Source organism: Sinohyriopsis cumingii, chromosome 13 (genome assembly GCF_028554795.1).
Source record: "Sinohyriopsis cumingii isolate HCF-2022 chromosome 13, ASM2855479v2, whole genome shotgun sequence".
NCBI classification, from domain to species: domain Eukaryota; kingdom Metazoa; phylum Mollusca; class Bivalvia; order Unionida; family Unionidae; genus Sinohyriopsis; species Sinohyriopsis cumingii.
Window position 1 is genome coordinate 61,510,101 of NC_142973.1, and position 18,685 is coordinate 61,528,785.

An 18,685-nucleotide genomic window follows, 5' to 3' on the forward strand; every position below is an offset into this window, starting at 1 on the left:
ACAGCTCTTGCATTTGGTGTTTATTTAACTGTAAGCAAGGTTGAGTAATCTGAGGTCCACTTGGGTCTTTTGTTTGGTGTTAGAATTTGAAGCAGATGGTGATGTAAAATTACAGAATGCAATGATTATGGTACTGAGTAATCTGATGGCTGATTTTTGTTATATGCCTCTACTGTTAGTTATATATTTTGTGTGGTCAGTTAAATATGAAATATAATTGTATCGTCTGCCTCCATAGGTAACAAGACATACGTATCTTTCTTACAGCAATCTCTAGTGTAGTTTCTTTCACAGGCAGGGCATAATGTTGTATCTTTATTATTTTAAGTTGTGAAAGAAATTTTGACAGATGAAATGCGTAGAAATAAAAATTTGGTCAGTCATTGTTTCCTCTTCTCTTCCTCTTATTTTTATCTCATTTGGCTAAATACCATCTGTGCTTATGATATTCCTTGCATTCATTGTTGTATGTCATCTTTCCATCTATCAGCACTTGTTTGTGAAGACTCTAGAGGCTTTATCAGAGATTGGTCAGACTTGGTACCTAAGTCAGTGTCATAAAGATCTCAGATCATTTATGAGCAACATCCATGCATCTTACAAACTTCATTTAGTTTCTGATTAGCTGAGCTTGTGAACACTTTAGAGTACACATTTCTGATCAGATTTTGATCAGACTTTGTATCTCAGATTGTATTGACAGTTTTTATGGAATACATAAGGGCTTAGACTGTAGGGGATGGAAGTGATCCAGGGGACAATATTAGTTGTATCAGTAACTTTTCAGTTTCAGGTGGAGAATGTATTCTTTATATATGGTCTAGGAAAAATTATAAATTACACCATTATTAATAGACAATGTACAGTTTCCGTGCATGTGTGAATTTGCATTCACAAGTTAACATGTCAGCTGAATGAGAGTGATATCAACCCTACTCATTTGATACCAGGACCATAATATTTCAATTGTAATTCAGTTATACACTTTGTTTTGCTAGAGCACAACAGTGTTAGCAGGGGATAACATTCAGCCATATGATCTTGCTGTGGATCCTTACTCTCGTAGTTTATTTTGGACCTGTTCCCAGCTTAACCAGATCGGCATCATCAAGATTAAAACCGTCATGACCCAGCCGACTAAAGCTTGGGTCATTATCAAAGGAGAGAGTCAAAGACCCAGGAACATTGTACTCAATCCTCTAAAAGGGTAAGTTATATAATGTACAGTAATGTAACTCACTTCAAAGCACCTCAGTGTAGCACAGTTGCTCAGAAAATATGGTAATGGTTATAATTCCATTGACAGGGTGATTTAAAATTTTAAGTTGCTGCCTGCTCAATCATTGTACCCACCGCCTCACTTCTGTGAGTACACATGTGATATGACAGATCAATTTTATTAACAATTTTATGTAGATTATACACTGTCTGATGGAGTAGACAGGGTTCTTGCTGTCTTTGAAGGTCTTTGACATTTTGGGGAAAATGAGGTAGCATTTTCAAGGCCTTGAAAGTTTGGGAAAATCAAGCAGATTACCTGAGGTCTTTAAAAGTCTTTGAAAATTGAAATAAACCCAAACATTTTAATTTCTTTCCATAATCACAAATAAAATTGTCCAAGGTTGTTAGATTCGGATGTAGTTGAGTTTTCCTGGTTTCTTTCTTTTGATTAATTTTATAGTTCAAATTTCATCATTAAACAATATTATAGTATTTTGCATTAGTTGTTTTCTCATATAACATAACTTGTAAACAAAATATTAGCAAAAATAGGTCTTGGAAATCTTGGAAAATAGGTCTTGGAAATCTCTGTTTGTGGTCTTTACAAGTTTGGGAAAAGTCTTTGAATTTATCATTCAGAATTCTGTATGAACCCTGGTACTAGGTTTTTTGCCATTTTGGTGTGAACCAGGGTTTTCCTCTTTTTGTTTGTTAACACTGATAATGAAATAATATGATTGATGCTGTTAAATCCAAGAGCTATCCTATTTCAGATGAGTGGGTTTGGTTGAACACTAGTAAATCTGTCTTTTATTGATGTGTTGCTATTCAAGGACACTGCAAAAAACTGTGTATGTAATTTGAGAATTCTTGATTAATGGTGGAGAGGGAGAAGAAAAAAGTATTATTCTCTCCTTTTTGGAAAATTCAAATGAAAAAGCCACAACTTTGTACTTTTTTAATACTTTTTTATTCATTTAAAATTACAAATACTGTGGATGATTATCATTTTATTTTCAGATTGTTGTCTTGGAGAATAATCAAGAAACTTATCCCTGTTCTGTTTAAAAAATTTAATTCACTTTAAGATGTTCTTTTTTTCACAGGCACTTGTACTGGACAAATTTAATGACCCCACCTAAAATAGAAAGGTCAGCTTTTGATGGTACTGAGAAAATTGCTCTTTTTATACTGGATTTGGGGAGGCCAGGACCACTTGCCATAGACCCTGTGGCAGACAAGTTGTACTGGGCAGACTTGGGTATGAATCGGATAGAATGTTCTGATTTGTCAGGAGGAAACAGACGTGTTCTTCTGGATAATCAGATAAAGAATCCAAAAGCCATTTCAGTTTTCGGAAATTACCTATATTGGGTTGACAAAGACCAGGATGTGATTGGGAGAATGAACAAAGAGACTGGAAAAAATGTGGAATTTGTTCAAGGGAGAGTTTTAGGATTAAGTGATATGCATGCAGCTTTATATATGGAACCCTCCGACTTCGAAAAACATCCATGTGCAAAAAATAATGGCAATTGTTCTCATATTTGCTTCACTGATGGAAGTGTTGCTAGATGCTCTTGTCCCATAGATCTGATGCTAAAGCCAGATTACAAAACTTGCGCTGATCCCCCGTCATGTTCTTCGGAGGAGTTTACATGTGTTAGTGGTGATACTCACTGTATACCAAGTACTTGGAAGTGTGATGGCACAGCAGAGTGTACAGACAATTCTGATGAGCAGAATTGTCCCAAATGTGCTCCAGACCAGCATAAATGTGACGATGGCACTTGCATTAGTGAGCTAAATGTATGTGATGGGAAAGCTGAGTGTGCTGATAACAGTGATGAAAATCATTGTTGTGACAAAGATGAAAGTCGCTGTGCACAGGATGAGAAGTGCTATAAGAGCATTTTAAGATGTAATGGACAAAATGACTGTAAAGATGGGTCAGATGAACAAAGCTGTCCATCAAGACTTGCCCCTGATCATACCTCTTCCCAAACAGCGCAGTATACAGTTGCCATTGTTGTGGGCATTATTTCCTTAGTCATCATTTTTGCCATTGTGTTTGCATGTCGGCGGAAATCGCCACCACCATTGAATTATGATGAGAGAGACATCTTGATGATGAAACCGTTAAATCCTCAATCTGAAAATCAGACCACACCCCCACCGACAATATCAGGTAGGCAAGGTTCTCGTGGTGGTGGTGGGGTTGCACTTTCAATAGGGTCAGGCAGTGGTGCCCCACTTTATGATAGAAATCATGTAACAGGAGCTTCCTCAAGCAGCTCCACAGTAACTCAGTATCCAAAAGAAACATTAAACCCCCCACCAAGTCCTGTAACAGACAGATCTGTGTGTGCAGGGGAGTATTTTGGATACTCTTCAAATAGTCCTTCAACTGTGAGATCTTTTAAGCAATATAAACCATCAAAACCTCGGCACATTCCTCCCCCACCCACAACACCTTGCAGTACAGATGTTTGTGAAGATAGCGAACCTTATTACCGACATAAATACTATAACAACACTGTGTTGGACTATGATTCTGATCCATACCCACCTCCACCAACCCCACGCAGCCATTACTTCTCTGATGAAATGAGCTGTCCACCATCTCCATCAACAGAAAGAAGCTTCTTTAATCCATTTCCACCACCACCCTCCCCAGTGGGCAACTCGGATTGCTAGTTTCATTGTATCACAAATCAAATTGTGTGTTGTGGCACAAGTTAATTTACTGCAAATACCTAAGAGCTGGCATTCTTGGTTCAGTATCTTAAATTCATTTTATGTTAGTGGTGATCAGTTTTTATTGTTTTGTGAAATATGGCATTTTTATTGGGGACGGGGTCCTATCATTTCCAATGAAACATTGTTCATGGACTTAAAATTGTGTTATGGAGCAACTGTGAAACTCAAAAAAATTCATACCCTTTGAAAAATAGTGAATATGCATTACTATATAATTGATTAATGTGGCTCTAGGGAGAAGCTGTTATTGAATTAATATTTATTAGTGAACTGGTATATTGTTAAGTACATTACCTTTGTGGAGAGAACTTGAACAAAGATTTCATGATACATTATGGATTATGGATCTGATAAAATTCAACCATATTATCTTGGCTTTGTACAGTTGATGCTGCTATTATTATTATTATTATTATTATTATAAAGAAATATTCTCAATTGTACATAAATGTCTGAACATTTTTTGGTGTCTTTTTCTTTTCACTGACCAAAAAGAACTTTGAAGTTCAACTTTAATAAACACCTTTAGAGTTCCGCAAGCTCTAAGCTATTTGCAGTATGGATTTACTTGTTGCATGAAATGCAAATGTTACTTTATCTACCAATATATGTATTCATATCATATCAGATCAAAGCCAGTATTGATTTGCCATTTCTTTTTTATGTATGCATGTTTAAATGTTGAAGTGCTACTTGGTTCAGAAGAGGATGGGCTAGCTAGGAACAAGTGCTCAAACTATTTTTCTCTACCTTTTTCTCTATGATTGGTGCCCGGCCTCTTTGGAACTGATTAGTTATAAACCATTACTGCCAGTAAAGTTTTTACTTGTACATAGATGTATATAAAAATCAATGATGTTGTACATTTGTACAGAACAAATTCAAAATTAAGTGTAATGAAACATTGTGGTATATTTCCTTTGATTATGGTGATTTGTAAGATCAAAATTGTGGCTCATTGCAATTTCCAAAGTACTGTATTTATTTGCTTTTAAGTCAAGTCCATTTGCAAACAACAGGGATCCTGACCTGTTTTAGCATAATGTGCATGAAAATTGGTTTATATCATTTGTTCTGCTGATTACTCCTAAGACACTGCAGATACCCGGATCTGCTGGCTCATTATGTGATGGCAGATCTGAGTCTGTGCAGTTTGCAGTAGGACTCGTCTTATAAGCAGGTAAATACGGTATGATTTTTCTTTCTTTCATCTTGTGCTACCTCAGACTGATGGGTTTGGCATGCCATTGTGTGTTATTTGTTCTTTGTTTAAGTGTGAACAATATATTGTTGCAGTGATAAAGTAGTTCTTGTACCACTCTGGTACTTTTCATCAGTTATTGGTTTCCTAATATCTGCATCACTGTTGTTTTGTAGGTCTGCATTTTGTTTTATGGAAAACAAATCTTGTTTGCTTTTATTTAAAATTATGAGAAAATTTTGTACATTTATTATACCAGTCTTTTTTTCCAGAAAACTTGGGCATTTGTTTGCAATGATCTTTGATGAGCTTGTTAGGTTAATTGTATTAAAATCTTATTTATAAGGATATTGTGAAGTATTGGGGGGGAGGAGTAATAACTTGTGTATATACATGCCTGAAGAAGAACCCCATAACATACTACCCTTGGGGCTTTTGGGAGGGGGGATTTTCACAAATTCTGTTACCTTATACCTCAAGGCATAATTTGCTTTACCTGCATGCATTTAGAAAAAGTGTAAATTTTGATTGTATGCAGCTAATAAGGAAACTTGAAGCATTTGGAGTCAGAAAGTGAATCCAAAGCAGTTACTTTCATTTTATCAGCATATTTTGTTATATTTACACTGTTTGGTTTCTGTGAAGCTTTGAATGTAAAATATAACAAGTAATGTGTAAACTGAAAATGTAAGAAGTAATTTTGTAAGTACATTTATATGTATTTAGAATATTTATAGAAGTGAGATGAATTGAGGAGAAAATTAGCACAAGGTGCTGAAATGTCTTTGATTTGTAGTTGAGTGTGTGTATACATTATAATAGGTTTTGTTTGAGATTGTTCTTTAAAGTTTATTTCATTTGTTGAAGCATTGATTTTTGCTTATTTAAGAAAATTAGCAAGTAAAGATGTTTTTCTGATCTTTTAGTTGATATTCTAAGTGTTCCATTTTTATTTTAGTATTTAAGGTTTTGTTTTGTGGTTATGGTATAACCTATCCATTTAAAATATTTTATCACAAAAATTTTCCATTTGTTCTGTAGATTTATTGAAGGAAAAAGATGACAAATAGCAGGAAAATTTAATTTTTTAGTACATTCATCTGTTTCTTCAAATATCAAGATCTGATGTAAAATTACAAAATAGGTGATTGTTAAAGTTGTCAAAGTGCTAACAGTCTTTTAAAGGTGGTGATATTTTCTGTTCATATTGCCACAGTTTTGATGGAATCCTATATCTTGACTTGTCTGATGACTTTCATACTTAAGATAAATTAGTGTAGAATGAAGGTCCTTAATTTCAAAATAAGTGTTGCCCCGTTTTGGTACCTGGTTTTAAATATTGGGTTGAAAATAATCTTTCTAGGAAATATCACTGTCACAACTTTGAAGAATTTAGAAGATTGACAATTCAAAATCATTGCCATCATATAAAAAGTTCAGTTATATTCAGATTTTTATTATGAACTGAGACAGTTTATGGATTTATAAATGACACGATGAATATGTGTAAGATTTTCTAGCATACTTATCCATCTGTTGGTAATTGACCCATCTGTCCATCTGATTAAAATCAGATCTCCACTGTCCTACTTGAAGATCTGATAGTGACCACTTAAGGGACATGTTCTGGTGACCAATATTAAAATCATAATTGCTGATTTTATCAACTGATCAGATAAAGTCTTATATCTTCACATTTGTGAGACTGAACATTGTGGCTGAAGAGCATCAATGTATGCGTAGCTGCCAACCCTCATGATTTTGGCGTGAATTTCATGACTTTCTACAGGATTCACGAATTCATGCCACGTGCCAAAAAATCACAAATTCCCCAATTCTCAATTATTTTTATTTTCCTGTTAAGTGCTATTTCTGATATCAGCCATTGCCAAAAATGTTCGACACTGCTAATCGCGATATTAGAACTATAGCCACTTGGTACTGTTGGCCCAGTAGCAAGCATTTTAGCATATTTTAATCTATATGTACAAGAGTAGTTTTACAAATACTTTTGAAAGAAACCGGGGCCTAACCGGAATTTTTCTCCACGCATGTGCTGCCAACACTGATTTGAATTACCGTTCGGTACTGCATCTATAAAGCGTTTTCACCACCAAGGGAAAAGAAATTGCACAAAAAGTAATGTTTACTTTGGCATATACCAACATTTATCATGCATTCTGCCATCAAATACCAATATACATCATGGTTTTTGCACACAATGTGCCACAAATTTTAGCATTGGGCATGATGGCAAAAACGATGTGAGGAAGCACATTGGTAGCAAAAAGCACATAAAGGAAATTACATGAAGACAGCCTTTTGAGTGCTGGAATTTTTTAGATTGAAAAATTAGCATATATCCTAATTTACTCGAGTTCACAGTTTTCCACCCATGCGCCGACACCACTAATCGTTCACTGTTCGATGTTTCATCTTCTGGATTAATACCATTTAGTAATTAAGCTACACTGCATTTAAAATCTTTTCACCTCCAAGGAAAAAGATTTGTATTCCACAAAAAGTGAAGTATAGATTGGAGTACACCAAAATTTGGCCTTGCATTTAGCCATCAAACATCGATGTACATTATGCTTTTCGCACAGTAGTGTACCATGAATTTTACAATTGGGAATGTGCACAAGGACAGGTATTGTTGCTTATAATTTACCTGACATATATGTACCATGTAGTAATATTATTATAAGTACTTGTATGAAAGATAAATTGTAAGCAACAAAACGAGCCATTGGAGGAATGTGGCAGAACGATGTGAAACAGCACACTGCTTTGGCACCCTTAGCAGATTTCAATTTTGGAGTACTTTAAGCCACCTACTCAAGCCCTGCATGCTACCAGTGCTGAAGCATTATTTGTGAACTTTCTTGTTGAACATAACCTGTCTTTCTCAGTTGGATATCAGCCACAGTGACATTGAAGGATTATTTCCTACTTTGAGGGAAAAAAAAGACAAACTTTAAGTGCCTCCTCGGGTGCTGATAATTTGCAACAATTTTAGTCACCAAGATTAACTAGCAGGCAAGAAGCCTAAACTGTTTTTGAAAACAAATTTACCGTGGCCTGATTGAAGAAGTTCAAGACTGCCACAGCATCATATCATGACAAATAGTGTGAAGTTTGTGTATATAAGTAAATCTGGATGCAAATATAGTAGTAAATGTAATCAGTGTAAATAATATATGTGAATCCTGAAATCTGGTCAGAACTTGCTGTGTTTAATTTCAAGTTCAGATTCTAACTTCCTGACATACACACATTTTTATTTTTAAAAATGTATTTTTCATGATAATTTTATTGTTTTCTTTAAAAGAAATTAGTCATGAAACATTTTGGCTATAAAGTACCAGTATTTCTTCATTAAAAAGTGAATTTTATTCCTTTTTCTAAAATGATGAATTGATGAATCTTCCAATCAGATGCTCACTCAACAAATTACGGGTGACTGCCTTGATAATGTTAGTGTGTTGTAATGAATTGTGACCATTCTTTGCCCATGTATTATAATCATGGTCAGTTGTTCCATTTAGTTCTGATGATATGGGATGAGAGGTTTGGGTTTGGCAGTTCAGTACATGTCACCTGGTAGATGTGATACTTAAGACTTGGTAGACGGTAGACTGAGTATATGCATCTGACCATCTGAGTTGCAGATATGTGCCCTTTTCATGTACAAATTGTACATACCTAATCTTGTATGCACAGTCACACTTGAAGCTAGAGGTCAGTAAGGTTGTAAGCCAGCAGGCTTTTGAATTATGACCTTGATATATGGATATCATTGTGTCAGTATCATCTAAGGAAATTTTCCATATTTATGCTCCCTTTTATATGTATCCACAAGGTCATTTTACCATCCATATTCAAACAGATGCCAGTAATGACTTTACATATTAATAAGAAGAAAATATTTTTCTGAGATGGGTTTTATTTTATAATTTTCTGGCCTTCCATTAACACTGTGGCAGTATAAACTTTTACTTATTTTGTGATATTAGGACTATTGAATGTAGGGCCTTGTATCAAAATTATTGAATTTAGGGCCATTTATTACTGTTTTAAATGCAGATAATTTTGATTTTAAGCACCTGCATGTTGAATCCATTAAGATGTTTGTATCAAATTTTGTCAGATTTATATCTTTTACTTTAAATTAGTATGTGTGTATATTATGTGATTGAATGACACTATAAAATATGCATTCTTGAGTATGTGATAGTATAAAGAGAATTTTGATAGTAAATTTAGCACATGTACATTTTTTAGAAGCTTTTATTGTTATGTAGATTTTATGCCAGATTCTATTATGGCAACTGGATGTTTGGTGCCTATTCACAAATCATGTCACAAGTTTGCACACTAGATCACACTATTTTCAATACACAACTCAGTTTCTGCATTGATGTGATGAATGATTTTTGCAGTGTGTTTGGCAACATTAATTTGCATGGAGTAATAGTTGCCCATAGGTTATTTTCATTTAGAGTCCAATACACATTTCTGTCTCTTTAATACACATGGAAGAAACAAGGCTACAACTTGGTATAGTATTAAGGACATGGGCAAAGGAGAGGAATGGAACATTCAAGTACAATACAGACTCCTTGTATCTATATTTCAGTGGTATGGCAAATGACTGCTTTTCTTTGTAACTATCAGACCTGAAATATAAAAAAGTACAACTAGCTTAAATAACTCCCCCTCCCATCTTCCCATATTGAAGGTTTGGGGAAATATAGCATTAGTTATGTTCATCTTTCCATTCATTTGTAGACAAATAGGTTTCTGCAACAGAGTTTTAGTTTGTGGTCTCTTTTCCTCCAACTTGTCTTGTGGCTTATCCATGGATAGGAGCAGAATCCTAATCATGCTGCTATATCAGAGGTCCAGGTCAGATGAGCTGAAAATGTAATTGTCCTTTCCAGCATGGTAATTCAAGTTTGCTTGTCTTGATTTTCATCAAACTTTATAATTGGTCTCCATTTTGGTCAAGAGACATAAACCTATCTATTCTCAAATCCAGATATTAAAGACATAGGTCACTTGAGCTACAGTTGTCCTTTTGGGTTCCATAGGGTGTATCTGTGTTAGTAGCTGCATTACATTTGAGATTGGGAAGCTCCCTATTGAGTCTGAGATTGATAGATCAAAGGTTGGGATCCCCTGAACATGAAATTACAAAATTGTGCATATTTTACATCTGTAATAACTACCTTTGGTCAGAGAGGAACAGCCGGTCTTTTGATGGTATAATTTGACAGTTGTGCGCACATTTTACATGATTGCAATTGAAACCATTTTTATTGGTTGACAAATTTTATTTTTAACCAAAGATTCTTTATACACACACAACATATACACGATATATAAACACGCACACCTACATGCATATTTCAGTAAACATAGCAAAAGTTTTATTGAATGTACAAAAAATGGCTGCTATGTTGTCGTTAGTAGTCGCCAGAATTGGCAAGGGCAATACAAATATTCAGATGGTGATATGGCATTTGATAGTTTTAGTGATTGTGCCTTATTTATCATTTTTACATTGCTGGTGACTTCTAATACAGCATATTGATGAGTTTGTATAAATAATGTTAGAGATTACATAGATGCATGTTTAGCAGTAAATCAAACTTTAATTTGTAATTTTTTGTTTTTAATTCAGAAAAAGTAGGAAATTCATAAAGAAAGTACTGGTAAATAATGGGTACTTACTAAAATTAGGTAAGAACCAGATTCAGATCAGAAAATAGCTTGGTGCAGATTTTGCAAGATGATGGGGGGGGGCAAAATTTGATAATTGGTTTAGAAATTTTAGTTCCTGCTTAGTATTAGGTTTTCATTATTACCATATATGCTCGCTTATAAGACAAATCCAACTGCAGATGGTACAAACCCAGATCTGCCAATGTGGCAGCAGATCTGGGAAAAATCAGTAGAACAAACAACATAGATCGTGATCTGCAGGAGCATTATGCTATGGCAGAACAGGATCTTTGTTGCTTGTAGTTTGACTTGTGAGCAGGTATATACGGTAGGCAATGGCAGTACATCTTGTACACCAGAAAGATCAGAAAAAGCTAAGTAACATACAGTGTAATAGGTATTGATAAGCAAAAAACAATTTATTATTAGAAATCTGGAATAGTTTTGAATCAGTAGTAATACACATCATTTATCTTAGACAATAGCGTCATATTTTACCAACATAACTTCATATTATTATCATTTGGAATAAACTTTACAAAAGTTAACCCTTCATAAACTCTTTGTAATGAAGAAAACATGAAAATTGCACCTGTCTGTATGTTCAGTATTATTGACTGTACTTTTGCTTTGAAATTTACATTTGAATGACATTAATGACCCTTCCCACAGTTCACTGAAGCCTTTGAAGTACACCAGCAATGCTTGCAGCATGGGTACCTTGAGTTGGTCCTGAGTTGAGTTGAGTCCACCCATGTATATATCTGTCGGTTTATTTGTCCCAGTAAACTCATTAGCAGTGATTACAAGGAAAGAAATCAGTGAAGACAAATTAAATTTGGCAAACATTTGTATGCATAAATAGATGACCTGATCAGATTGTTCAGGCCTTACGCTTGTTTTAAGGCAGTGCACATTATGTTTATGATGTCCATTCATCTGTTACCAGTTGGGTTTCCATAGAATAGCTCAGATATAAATAGTTAGCAGACTATGTAGATGATTTGCTCTAAGTAAGAGCCATGTCAGTTTTGGGGATAAAAGATCAAGATTAATGTGACTGAGAATTTATTTTTGTGTCTGCACAATTGTTTAAGTTTCCACCATCTACAGTTACCAAACTTGTATCAATGGTTTGCACTTTGCGTGTGGAAGAAGGTCAAAGATCAGGGTCACAGTGAATACAAGAAGTGTGGTTTCAACACAACTATCAGTTTATACTTTTTGGATTGCTTGCAGTAAGAAAGAACCTTATCAATTTGGAGGTCAAGGTCACTGTCACTGAAAGAAAATAAGGATTTTTCTACAGTTACCAAACTTACCAAAGTTACCAAAGGATAGCATGCTCTTGAAGTAGGGAAGAAGCTTTTTGATTTGCAGATCAAAAGGTCAGAGGTCAAGATCACTAACTGAAAGAATATTAATGGTTTCAACACATTTTTTTTTAATACTTGACGTGCCTGAACCAAACTGGGTGGTTTGAACTTTAGATTATAAACTTAGATTTGAAGGGTGATAGGGCAAGGTCAGTAGGACTAAACAAGTAAAATTTTACACCACTGACCTCGAGCAAACTGTTGTGGAAGGCTTGCACTTGGGGTAAGAGGAACATATCTGTTTGGAGGTCAAAAGATCAAAGGTCAAGGTCACTGACTTAAAGAAGAAAAATGTTTTATGCACAAAACTTTGTTATCAGCCATGTACTATTGTCAAAGGGTATGGATAACATATGTTGCATAAAGAAGAAGTCTATTGATTTTGTGGTTCAGACAAAGAAAACTGTTTTATGCATCATAGTTTTACTTTTAAACCACTTACCTTGGCTTAAGTTTGAGGAGGTTTTACATGTAAAGTATGGAAGTGGCCTGTTTGTTTTGGAGTTAAAAGGCCAGTGGCATTTTGGCTTTATAAAATTAAAGTGTTTTGCAAAATAATTTATTCAGGAGTAAGTTCCTTGAGCTGGACAGATGACATTCTGTAGATTCAGTTGTGTGCATCTAATTAGATGTCATGCCATAACTGCAGCCAGTTCATATTTGTCTTTTTGATTTTTTGTACTATATTGGGGTCATACAAGCACAAATGTTTTATAGCCTTCTTTGTCTTGAGATGTAAAAATCAGAGCATTGGTTGTTAGATAAATGTACTTTAAAAACTTTTATGAGTCTTTATCATCATCCAGAATAAACCTGTAATAGTGTCCCGTTTCAAATGAGTTTTACAACTCCACTTTCATGCAAGTAGCAAGGATTCTGTGTAAGGATGCAATAAATAATGGTAGATATATATTATATTTCATGAAGATATATCAAATTAATAATTAAGAGTAGTCAAATGTACACTGCACTTACAAGTTATCATGGGTTACAAATATCACTGGCAATCATCTCTGTATATATGTGTACCATATATGTACTTGCTTACAAGACCAACTGCAAATTGCACAAATCCAGATCTGTGATCATATAATACAGTCAGATCTGGGTCCATGCAGTTTGTTAGGAGTAATCAGGAGAATGAACAATATAGACCCTGATCTGCTGGTACAAGGTTGTTTGCATTGACAGCAGATATGAATAAGAACAAATATTATCACAGATTAGATTTGCCATTATCTGAAGGAAAACCTTGGTCTTGGCTCATTACAATTGAGCATTGTTCATCGACAAAAACACTGCATAAATGCGAGAAAGTGAATATGATTGAGTACCTCATTTAACCCATCGGCCAAGGGTGGAATTAATCAATCAAATTGCACAACAGATTCCACTGTACCACTGACCAATTTGATTGCCAGCTAGTTGTGAATTTACTGCATGATTGGGTAGCCAAAAAAAGGTTTTTCCTCACCAAGTAGAGCAACTAGGTGTGAACTTGTTGCACAATCAGGTGGCCAGAGAAAAGTTTGCTTAACCAAGCTGGGTAGTTTTACTGTATAACATGTACAAATTCAGTTCTATATAACTTGAAAGTTTTTCATCTAATTTTCATTAAATTTCCACAGTACCCATATTAATCTTGTTTTAAATATGGGGATATTTAAAAGCAAAGCTAAAATGCTGTTTTTAATGATATGTACATGTACGTGCAATTAAGCAGTGCATTGTCCATTATTTAAGGAGTCAGAGGGGTCAGTCGACTATTGTTAATGCAAATCCGTATGTAAAAGGTTGAACAGTGTTTGGTAATCTGCATACAAGTTAGCAAACTAACCATTATCCTTACCATCTTAATTATAGAATAGCAGTTGGAAATGAAGGAAATCCTAACAGGAAGAAGCAATAGTTTTATATTATGTGAATCTTATAGTTACATGCATGGTCAAACACGGAAGGATAATTACGTAGTCCTACAGTGTTAGACATTTACAACGACCCAAAAAACATATCAGTGTAGATATCTTGCACTGTAGGACTACACAATTACCATGTTTCTGGAATATGTACAAGTCTGTGGACAAAGTATTTTGTTTCTTATATACCTGCACAATACACATTTCCTAGGTATTTGCCTCATGAGATAAGCTCACATTAAATTTTATATGGACCATTTGTAACATACTTATGTCCTTTTTTAATTTGGAAAGAATAATTTGAATGGTGGCTAATTTTTTTTATATGCGTTCACATATTTTAGACTTGCATATCACTAAATTGAAGGGAAACATTAGCACTGAAATGTAAACTGATAGTCAGTCATAGGATTTCATGGCATAAAATTTTAAAGGTAGTGTTCTCAGTTGCAGTGTATCAATTGGTGTATAGGGATGGAATCTTACAGTTTCTCTTTCCTTGTAATTAAGTGTGCTACTTGCATTTTTTATAGTGAAACGGGTAAAACTTAAGTATTACGGAAAAGTTTGTATCATAGTCATTGTATTTGTGCTGAGAGAGAGATTTCAGAATGAGGTACATGTATTGATTTTTTGTGAAGTGCTAACTACGTAAATAATGGGTAAATTGAATAATATTTGTAATATACATATCTCCCATAGAATAATTATTTAAAGATTTGTATATATTTGATCGCTTATATTAAACTTGTGCAAAACAGTACATAGACCCAGACATGTGGGCACGTAACATATTAGCAGGTCAGGTTTTATACTTATGTAAAATCAGGACTACTTATCCATTTGGGTAGTATTCAGTAAAAATGTTCATACTGTCAATATAAGATGTTAAGTCTTTATTTTAATGCTTCCCCCCCCCCCCACAAAAAAACAGTTTGAAAGTTGGTCATTGTTACCTGCTTTCATGTTTGGTTAGTATAAGTATACAAAAGTATTGTTTTTAAATTTCCATATTGAAAAATTCAAAGAATACTGACCAGATCAAGAGACTGATTTGAAATTCTAGATCAGACATGCTTTAAAAAGGTTGTGTAAACTGTATTATTGTTGAAAAGTGTAGTTATATGATGTTTTAGGGTTAATAAATATAAATAGAAGAAAGACACCTATACCTAAGCTTTAAAAGTTAGATGACTGCTCCCAATATTTTCAGGTGTTTCCTTCCCATCTCAAATGTGTAGTTGTACTTGGCCAATCTTTCCTTTTAGACTTAACAGTATTTCTTGTTTTAAAATTATTTTAGTACAATTGTTAAAAAGTGTATACTTTCAGTTTCATCAGCAGAACAGTGTCAGAACAGAAGTCTGGAAACCGTCAGATCTGGCTAGGATTTATTAACAGAACACAAGTCTCTTAAAGTCTGCTTACTGTCATCCTGCATCTTGGGACAAGGAAAAAAATACCAAGGAATTTTTAAAAATTCAGCCTGAAAATTTTTCACAAAACGTACAAAATCAGAAAATAACAAGGCACACACACACAGCAACTAATGCAGCAACTAATACAGAAATTATTCTTTAATATTTTATCAATCCTTCATATATGCCTCTGTTTTCTATCCTTGGCTTGTTTTTCTTTTTTTTTTTTCTTTTGGACAATGAGACAAGTAATGTTCAGCAGGAATTGTGGGTCTTGGTCTCACCTATGCAGACACAACAGTAACTATAGTAACTGTAGCAACTACTGTACTTCAAAAAATGGTTACTATATATACTCACTTATAAGAACAAAGATCCTGATTGTCGTAACATCATGGGCCTGAATAGTGTCTGTGTTATTTGTTCTGCTAATTATTCCCATAAAAAAAAATGGACAGACTGAGATCAATGTCTGTGTTATTTGTTCTACTAATTATTCCCATAAAAACATTGGACAGACTGAGATCTATGTGTTATTTGTTCAACTAATTATTCCCATAAAAAAACTGGACAGACGGAGATCAGTGTTTGTGTTATTTGTTCTACTAATTATTCCCATAAAAAAACTGGACATACTGAGATGTCTGTTATTTGTTCTACTAATTCCAGTTTTAAAAAAAACTGGACAGACTGAGATCTGTGTTTGTGTTATTTGTTCTAATTATTCCCATAAAAAACTGGACAGACTGAGATCTGTGTGTGTTATTTGTTCTACTAATTATTCCCATAACAAAAACTGGACAGACTGAGATCAGTGTCTGTGTTATTTGTTCTACTAATTATTCCCATAAAAAAACTGGACAGACTGAGATCAGTGTCTGTGTTATTTGTTCTACTAATTATTCCCATAAAAAACTGGACAGACTGAGATCTTTGTGCAGTTTGCAGTTGGACTTGTCTTATAAGCAACTATATACATTAATCATGAATGATTGTTATAGTTATTGGTCACATTTTGAGTGAAAAAAAATTGTTTAGTGATCTATTTTCATATTTATGACAGCAGCTACTTTGTTGGCTGAGGTACTCAATGTATTTGTAAATGCTGAAAAGCCATTTTAATTGAAGTAAGTGACCCTGCATGAATAATAATGCAATGATCATATTCCTGGCTCAATTTCTCTTGTAAAATGATAAAATAGTCACATCTGGCTGGATTTTAATAGCACTTTATTTGGCTGAGAGAAAAAAATGGGAGCTAGTTCCTTTCTCCAATGAGGCCACTAACTGGACTGGCCTTGGTGGGTATTAAACCAGTTTCCCTTTGTGCTTCTCATAGTAGGGTTATAGTTGTTTGCTTGCATTAGGCAGTGGTATATGAGAGGTGTGTTTAACTATCTTCAAGCACCTAGTAAACAGTTTCGCCCAACACCTGGCATTTAATCAACCTGATTTGGAATTAGAAGTCGTAAAAGAGCATCATTAACTTTTCACTGCTAAAAAATGTCATTAAAATTACATGCCCAAAATTTATATTTTTAAATCATGTAGGGTGTTCCAACTTTTACAGTGGTCCAAAAGTAGAAATCTTGTCATGAATCTTTTTAATTACAGTGCCTATGTTCTTTGCAATTTTATTGGATGAAATTTAACCTAAATTTTTTCCAATCAAATTGCAAAAGTCTAGACTTTACTGCTATCTTGGAGAAAGTGTCTAAGATTAATATTCAGTTTAACTTGTGTTTGACCAAACATGTTGTAAAATGTATTATTAAAATTGGGACCTGAGATCGTAAAAACTGTATAGTTTGACTAGTGTAAATTTTCACTTGCCAAAATTTCTTCTTTGGTCACTGTTTCAATTCGTGCCATGTTATTCCTTTAGTCATTATTTTTATTTGTGCCATGTTACTATCAATACTAGAGCATACAATGCAGTTTAATTTAAGATGGATTGAACGAAAAATACTGGAGAAAAGAAAATAGTTATATGTGCCTTATTGTTCATGTTTTGTATTGCTTCTTTGCTATCAATCCTCATTGTAAATACAACATTGTCATAAATATAAGCTTAATTGGTTGCAATAAAACAACCATGTACATTAAGATCAATAAAGAGAATCATATCAAAATGTAAAATTTAAATGGCGTTTGTGTGAATTTTTTTCCCCTGTGATGAGACCGCTTTGGTGGTCAAAGTGGTTAGAACGTCCCACTCTGATGCAGGAGGTCATGGGTTTGAACCTCGGCTGAGTCATACTAGAGATTTATAAAAATGGTACTAGCAGCTGCCTTTCTTGGTGCCCAGCATGCAGAGGTTAGTGTTAGGACTGGTTGGCCTGGTATCAGGATAATGTGACCGAGTGGGACATGATGCTATATGTCTGTGGCATGATGCTCCAGTGCTAGACATCACTATAAACTGACATGCTGCAGACATCATAACAATATGACTGAAAAGTTCTTAAAACTATGTTAAAAAATCCAAATCACACACACACACACATACAAACACCCTTGTGAGTAATGTCACCAGTGCTGTTACCTACCATGTTTGTCTTTTGTACCATGCATTCAGCTGCAAAGTGCATAGACCCAGATATGTCAATATATTGCTTTTAGTCAGTGCATGAGTAGATCTGTCACTGGTGTTTGCAATTTGATGAGTGTTGTACACAAAACATGTCCCTTGACTAGTCAACTTTTGTTTGATCAGTACTACAATATGTTTGCTTATAAGATGATTACTACAGCTAACTACACAAAGATCTGCCATTGCATAATGCAGCAGCAGAATTGGGTCTGTGCAGTTTTTTGGCATAATCAGTACAACAAAACATAGACCCTGATCTGCAGGCACATTATCCTATGACAGATCATGATTTTTGTTGTTGGCAGTTTCTCCTTATAAATGAGTATATATGGCAGCTTGCTGACAAGACATATCTCATTCACCTGAGTTGGTTGTTGTTCTAGGGTTTAACGCCATTTTTCAGCACAACATAGGCTATACATGGCTGCCAGTATAACTGGTGGAGGAAGAACCCTGGAAAACCCAGGGAAGAA

At 34.5% G+C, this 18,685-nt stretch overlaps 1 protein-coding gene across 1 annotated transcript in view; it reads left to right on the top strand.

Moving 5' to 3' along the window:
* Positions 1-17,764, top strand: part of LOC149785684 (low-density lipoprotein receptor-related protein 6-like) — a 139,516-nt gene extending 121,752 nt beyond the window's left edge. The window contains exons 15-16 of the mRNA XM_089979522.1: positions 999-1,207; positions 2,328-17,764. Coding sequence (XP_089835648.1) covers positions 999-1,207; positions 2,328-3,918 — 1,800 coding nt within the window. The 3' untranslated portion in view covers positions 3,919-17,764. The remainder of the gene's footprint in view (positions 1-998; positions 1,208-2,327) is intronic.
* The last annotated feature ends 921 nt before the right edge of the window (positions 17,765-18,685 follow it).